This window comes from Meleagris gallopavo, chromosome 19 (genome assembly GCF_000146605.3).
Source record: "Meleagris gallopavo isolate NT-WF06-2002-E0010 breed Aviagen turkey brand Nicholas breeding stock chromosome 19, Turkey_5.1, whole genome shotgun sequence".
Taxonomy (NCBI): Eukaryota; Metazoa; Chordata; class Aves; order Galliformes; family Phasianidae; genus Meleagris; species Meleagris gallopavo.
Genome location: NC_015029.2, coordinates 8,132,430 through 8,139,809, shown reverse-complemented (window position 1 = coordinate 8,139,809; position 7,380 = coordinate 8,132,430). Strand labels below are relative to the sequence as shown.

Below are 7,380 nucleotides of genomic sequence, written 5' to 3'. Positions count from 1 at the left end.
AAGCCCCAGGAAAAACTGTGGATTTTTCAACAGTAATTTTGGTATCACTGCAGAGTGGGTCATTACCCAAGGTTAGAAGAGATGCAAACAACGCTGCAGGGATGGGTGCTGTTTATAGATGAGTGTTTATCTGCAGTTTAAGTTAGAGTTTGTAACTTTCGACTTCCAGGAGCATCAGATTCTGTGTGAATACGCTTTGATCCCTTGTCACACTGGCTGTGGGCACGTGGTGATGAGAAAGAAACTTGCAGATCATTTGGAAAACGGATGTGTTAATAACATGACTGTGTGTCACAAGTGTAAGCAGAGCTTATCCAGCAGCAAGTACCAAGTAAGAACGTTTATTGGTTTCAAATAAGGGTCTAATATTAATGGCTTAACTATTTTATCATCATGTTTTTCATCCCGATTTGCTGACTGCTGTTGCATGAGAAGTACCTTTCGTTTCTCAAGGTTTGCTAATTTCTCCGTGCTCATCTTAACATTTTAAAAGTTGCTCTTTATTTTCCCTCGTTCCGAAGCAGCAAAGTGGTGCAGACTGTGGGAGTGCTCCGAGGACACAAAGTGAGCAAATAGAAGCTGCTCTAGAATAGAAATGGTGTGGTGGGGCAGCTGTAAAGTGATAGAAAATGATCTGTTCTTACATGAATAGATTGGTATTTTAGATATAGAAGAGATTCTTGTATGAAGATACAGCAGCAGTGACCCACTGCTCTCATTCTCTCCACCTTTACCAATCAGTCACTGGTCTCATGACTTCTGCACTCCCATACCTGAAATAAACCTCCCCCAGCCCCACTCCCCCAGGAAACCAAAGATCTGAAGGAGAGAAACAGCAGTGAGTAAGAAAATAAACACAACGTTGTGCAATAACTCAGATGCACAGCATTCAAAATGAGTTCGAGGGAGGAAAAAAACTGTGGTGTTTTTTCTGGGGATCGAAAGAGAAACTTCAGAACTGAAGGTGAAATGACTTTATAAAAGAAAATTCCGGACTGCTCGAGGAAATGTGCCGGCATGCAAGGGCATTTCTTAAGATCAAAACCACCCCTGTGTGGTTTGAGTTGAAAGCTGACAGTTGCTGTGTTAAATGCACAAGTTGGAGCATAGTATGAACCAAAGGCAGAATTATTTTCATCTCCTCGCAGCCAGGAAAGACAGGAAGTCTCATGTTAGCTCTAATGCATTCTGCATTAGCAAGTCGTGATGGAACACTTGGATTCCTGCCTTCAAAATGTTAATAATTGGGATCCAAGAAGTGTCTGCACGTGGGACAAACTGTATGAAGCCAGTTTATATTTGGGTTTCTGTTTATTTGCTCTCTGTTCCATTACCCACCTGCATTCACTGTGTATTTATGTGCACACAGTGTGCTCATACTATGGTTGGAGCTGAGCAAGACCTTTACATTGTCAACCTTGTGTCAGACTTTGCAGGATGACTTTGCAAAGCATCTGTAAGCAGTTTTCAAAAGCTTGATGCCCTGTAAGTGTCAGATCAGAGTTGGTACTTCCATTAACAGGCACTGCCTCTGAAGCTCTGTCACTGAGCAGACCTGCTGGGCTGGGAGGAAGAGATGTTGGCTTGGAAGCTTACCTTGAGAAACCCCCCAGTCTGTCCCTGTACAGCCAACTCTTGGGAGGGCACAGCAGCTCCTGCCTTTAACAGATGTGCCTTAGTCCCAAATTTCTGAACGTTATTCTGTCTGAAAAGAAGCCTGAAAACACTGCAGTGTTGAATAGTGAAGTCAATAGCAGTCATTCTCTGGACATGTGTTGTGGAGCTTGTTGTGCTGTAGTGATCCTTCCTTTATTTTCCTCAAATCTATACCTTCCAGGAAGGAAGCAGGAGACTTGCACAGAATGTAGTGCATAAAAGCCCCTCTAAACTTCAACTGCCTGTGAAGTGGGAGTAGCACTCCCAAAGAGAAGCTGTGTTTCAAAGACTCTTCAGTAAAGATGCTCAGGCATTTTGCTGATGTTCTCAGTTCCTTTCTTCTTGTTTTAATGACAGAAACATTCATGTGAAGGCAGTTTATATAGAGAGCAGAAGCATGTGCAAGCAGAAACACCATCAAACGAAAAGGTGGGTAAAAGATGAGTAAATACAGTATAGTTTTATTTCATTTCGTGAAATAAAATCTTCATTTAGGTGAAATGATCAGCTGAGAACATCTTCAGATGTGACATTTATATCTGGGTGCTTTTTCCATCCTGGCATAGCTCTCATGAATAGCTTCACTTTGCTGCTCCCCAGTTAATTTATTAAATCAGCCTATTTGTTTGTGGGTAAATAAAAGAATCCCTTGAAGCTGCTATTTGATTATTTTCTCACTTTTTCAATTCTTTTTCCCCAGCAGAACCATTCTGGGCTCTCAGTCAGCATGGATGGATGTCGGTTTTCTGAGGTTGGCTGTTCCTTTGGGGTAAGTGAAAGTGCTGCCTTCAGGAGCACAGCTCCATGCTGTGCCTGTGGCCTCACCAGCCTTTGTGCTCAGGGCAGCAGGCCTTGATTTAAATGTGTCTTTTAAGAAAGAAAGAGCTGTATCCATTTTAGTAGACCAGGAGAGGTGATGTTGGAGCTGCCATGGCTACAGGGTGCGTGTAAGGTGCAGTTTGCTCTGTGTTGTGGCTTTATTTGGCCCCGTGATGTTTGTATGGAGAATGTATTAACCATATCTTCTTACAGGGCAGCAAAGAGGTGATAAAGGAGCATGAAAAAACTGCAGTTGGGACTCACATGCTGCTTCTGCTGCAGTACATAAAGCAACTGAAGGCAAACCTGTGCACTGCTTCCAAAGCTGCAAATGGTTTCATCCCACAGACAGAGCTGAATGTGAACGGTGCAGAAAAAAGCATCTCTGATCTGTGCATCCCAGGCAGTCTGCAAATCAATGGGGATCTGGAAGTGGACTGTTTAACCAGAACTTCTGTTCCCAGAGATGAATCTGTTGTACAGCAGCTGGTGAGGGAGAAGGTGATTTCTGAGCTCGAAAATAAGCTACATGTGTTTGAGAATATTGTGGCAGTGCTCAATAAAGAAGTGGAGACCTCCAACTTGGAAATCACAGCATTTCGGAGGCAGAGTGAACTCGATCAAAATATAATACGAGGCCTTGAACTGAAGGTAAATATTTATGACCAGCATTGGATTTGTTCTTGCTGTATAGATAACAAGTACTCACACATATCAAAGAGGGTGCTTTGATATGAGATGGTAGAGATGGGGATAGAGATGAGCACAGGCACTGAGGCTGTGCAGGGCTGTGTTCTGGACACATCAACAGGATTCTTTTCTTGTTTTGGATGTTTTTTTTCAAAAGGGCATCTCTAATATTTGCTCTCTAAAACCACCTTTAGGCACATGGGTACTCCCTTGTGCATTAAGAATTTGCCAAAAGAAATCAGAGACCCCCAAGGATGTGAGGACCTGGGAACGATTCTGCTGCTTCTGCAGTGCGTGGGGATGGAGTTGACTGAGATCTGTTTTGTTTTTCCTCCTAGATTGCAGAGTTGCACTGCTGCCTGACCCAGAAGGACGCAGGCCTGAGCAGGCTCCATAAGAGCCTTCTGTTCTCCGAGCAAACTTCCTACGATGGGGTCTTTTTGTGGAAGATAACAGATGTTAGCCAGAAGCTACAGGACTCAGTGACGGGCAGAGCAGTCAGTCTGTACTCACCAGGTAAACACAGCATACACGTGTGTGAGCAGATCTCCATCCTTTAGAAAACACAAGATTTCTCTAGAATGATGCTTGTTTCTCCTCTTGGATGGGAGGTGCTTTAAAATAAAATGGTGCTGTTTGTGTGAAGGCATTTTGCTTTCCTGCCTGTTACTCAGGGCAGCTGTGCTGTACTCTGCCACAGAGCTGTGTTCTCTTCTGGGCTTTTGTTTTGCAACTTGCCCTCTGCTGCAGCTACTTGCAGTGACATCTGCTGGATCTGCATTGTCTAACCCACAGCCTTGGTGCCTGGTGGTACTGAACGGTTCCCTGCTGCAGTTATCTCCTGTGTGAGAAGTGATTTAATTAGGGAAAATATCTTATGTGGCTAATAACAGGTATTTTTTTACCAAGGTATGAGGGATTAGAAGGATTCCAGCCACTGTATTCTCACTGTTTATTTGCTGTACTGACCTGTTGTTCTCCTCATCTCTGTGGTACCAAATCTGGCACAAGTCTTTCTGTAATATGTCAGAACACTCATTTTGCCTTATTTGCAGAGGAGGCTTTACTAATGAAGCATTCTGATTTTCAGCGTTCTACACTGCAAAGTATGGCTACAAGGTGTGCCTGAGGATTTATCTGAATGGGGACGGGATGGGAAAAGGAACCCACATATCGCTCTACTTTGTTGTCATGAAAGGAGACTACGATGCTCTGCTCCCGTGGCCCTTCAGGCACAAGGTAAAAAGGGCAGCATTTTATGTCTGATCCGAGCTTAAACCCTCTGCTTTTGGCAGGAAACTCAGGTGAATATTATAGTGGAGGAGGAGGGGGTCTTCTCTCATGTTCTTCCACGACGACTTATGCACCATACTCTATCCTTGGGTCGCAATTTATCTCTGAAGTTTGTAAGTACAATCTGATAATGCAACAATGGTTGAACAGTGAAAGTATGCACAGGTTCTGATTCTCTTTTTAGCATCTGCCTTCCAGTGGGAGTGATTCTGTAAGCCTTTCATGCAGATGGTCTTACTACTTTTAGCAGCCAAAAAAATAGTAATCAAAGTTCTCAATGCTCACTGCGTTTAAAAAGTTCATCTGTATTTGACGTTTCAAGCTCAGGAACAGTGGGTTAATAAAAGTGATAGTAAAATGGAGTCACTGTATAGGTTTTGTCTTCTCCATATGTGCATACAGAACAGCGGAGCTGTTTTGGTTCCAAACCACAGCACCAGAATGAATATAATCACTGGAACCAAACCTGGAGTTTGTTCAAGTTGACAGGAGAGAGGGAAAAAGTCTTTGCAGTGTACAATTCTCTACCAAGAAATAATGACTTGATTTCATTTCATTTCATGGGTGGCAAAGTCCTAAATATTTCATCTGGGAACCATTACAGTCTCCCTCGTTCCCATTAATCAACCTCGTAGGCTGTGAGATGTTCGTTATAGCTTGCATTTAATTGTCAATAGAACACCCAGCTGCTTTCACAGTGTTTGCACGTTTGTCTCCAACATTTTTCTGTTTAATTTTCAGGCCAGTAACTCATCACTGCTGCATTCTGCTTTTCAGGTTACATTTATGTTGCTCGACCAAAACAACAGAGAACATATTATTGATGTGTTCCGCCCAGACTTGGCTTCTGCTTCCTTTCAGAGACCTGTGCACGACATGAATGTTGCCAGCGGCTGCCCCACCTTCCTCCCTCTGACCAAACTGCAGTCCCCAAAGCACGCCTATGTGAAAGAAGATACACTTTTCCTTAAATGCATCGTAGATACAAATTAGTAACTTCTGAAACGTGTCTGGTAAATCACCCTCTGCAATTCATTTGTTTGCAAGAAAAGAAACATCAGTTTGGGGCATTGCATTGGTTTGGAGAGCTGGGCTGTGTCCCCCTGTGCTGGCTGGGATCAGCTGGGTCTGCCTGCTCGCTGTGGTTGCTGCTGGCTGTGCAAACACGTTGCCCAGTGGCACACAGAGCGTGCTATTGCACATGGGGGCTGTGATTATGTCACTGACCTGCCCAAACTCTGCTTTAGATGTAGATCACAGCTGCTCCCCTTTGCATGCACAGGTGGGTCAAGGGGAGCTCCTTCCCTACGTTGCCCAGGTGTGCTGTTCTGGCAGGGCACCCTGGGGCTGAGGGCAGTGTGCTGCAGGGCTGCAGGGCTCTGCACACCCTTGGGAGCAGCAAGGAGTGCTGCTCCCTCTCCCACCATTCCCAGGTTTGATGTGCCCGTTGTGCCACCTGCACTGTGGGACTTGTGCTGCTCCCCAGCAGGGATGGTGCAGATCCCTCCCACAGGCTCTGGGTGGGCGTCTGTGCTTTTTGAGGACCCTGAAAGCTGTGAGCTGTGAGTAGCACTGGCAGCTTGAAATCCTTATACTGGATGATTTATTTCTTGCTATTTATTTCAGACCTATATTTATGTGCTCTGTACGGAGATGCTCTGTTGCATTAGAAATGCAACCAGGTTACACTGTGCCTGGGGAAAGTTGCCTCTGGTGTTTCCAAAAGTGGCACTTTGACTTTCCCACCTCAGCCATGGAGCTGTGGGGGTTAACAACAAGTAGGGCCAGGCTGGCAGCTCAGCAGTGGGAAGGACCCCTCGGGGGCTTGGGCTTAAAGTGCTCCCTCACTTCTGAAGCTTTGAGGCAAGTGACTTATTAGGAAATATTGATCTTTTATGTGCTTGACATGCTAACATGGAAGTACCTGCTAGAACTGTTTTTCTTTAAGAGGCGGGGAATAAATAAAAGTTATTTTTACAATCAAGCTAAACTTGGTTGGATGTACATGAAATTCAAATGCTGGACTTTATCCCCTGAAAAGCACTCAACCTGGTGCTCCCATTTGCTGCTTCAGAACCGGTTGGTGGATCAGTGCAGCTGGGCTGGGTTTGGCTGCAGCAGTTTCTGGACTCCCAGCAGGTCAATGCCTGCAGTGCAGCCGCTGCTCCTGGCCTGCAAGGCACTCTGCAGGATGGCTGCAAGGGTAGGATGCAGATCCAAGGCCTGATCTTGCAGACAGAGGCAGGTGTTCATTTATGATTGAAAATCTTTTATGTAACTATATTCCTTTTTTCCTCTGCAATATCTCCCAAGAATCACTTGAAAAAACAAAACTGGCAGAATTGCTATACTCACTGCATGAGAAGGGAAAGGAGAAACTGTCCATTGAACAACCACAGAACAGCAGCTGCCTAGCAGAGCTGCTGCATGCCCTGTGCTGCAGTTCCCCGCAGACCTATGGGCACATTTTCCAAAGCTCTCCCTTCTATTTTGACAGTGTCCTTTTCATAGAATCGTTGGGTTGGAAGGGATCTCAAGGATCATGAATCTCCAGCCCCCCTCCCCATGCAGGGCCACCGACCTTCACATCTAATAGACTGGGCTGCCCAGCCTCCCATCCAACCTGGCCTTGAACACCTCCAAGAACAGAGCATCCTCACTTTACATCACGAGTTGTGATGAAGTACCACATTTCAGAAAAAAACAAAAAAAAACAACCCACTTCATAAACAAATATCTATCGTGTGTTGTTTGGGGAGGAGCTGAGTGTTCTTTGCCATTGCACACACACACTCGCTGTCATTTTTCTCTCTTTCATGTTTAAGACATTTTTCAGGGACCGAAAGTTATTTTTCCAGCACTGTGCCAGACCTCCCGCCCACACTGCAGTAATGTGCCTAAAAATATTTTCCTTTTCATGGC

General features: G+C 44.9%; 1 protein-coding gene across 2 annotated transcripts in view; it reads left to right on the top strand.

Moving 5' to 3' along the window:
- The window catches only part of TRAF1 (TNF receptor associated factor 1), a 15,316-nt gene extending 8,154 nt beyond the window's left edge, over nucleotides 1-7,162 (top strand). Inside the window, exons 5-11 of one of the 2 annotated variants that reach the window (XM_019621515.2) lie at nucleotides 170-331; nucleotides 2,014-2,085; nucleotides 2,357-2,425; nucleotides 2,689-3,126; nucleotides 3,504-3,681; nucleotides 4,256-4,404; nucleotides 5,236-7,162. In XM_019621515.2, coding sequence (XP_019477060.1) covers nucleotides 170-331; nucleotides 2,014-2,085; nucleotides 2,357-2,425; nucleotides 2,689-3,126; nucleotides 3,504-3,681; nucleotides 4,256-4,404; nucleotides 5,236-5,451 — 1,284 coding nt within the window. In that variant the 3' untranslated portion in view covers nucleotides 5,452-7,162. The remainder of the gene's footprint in view (nucleotides 1-169; nucleotides 332-2,013; nucleotides 2,086-2,356; nucleotides 2,426-2,688; nucleotides 3,127-3,503; nucleotides 3,682-4,255; nucleotides 4,405-5,235) is intronic. The other variant, XM_010721034.3, reaches the window with a different exon arrangement.
- The last annotated feature ends 218 nt before the right edge of the window (nucleotides 7,163-7,380 follow it).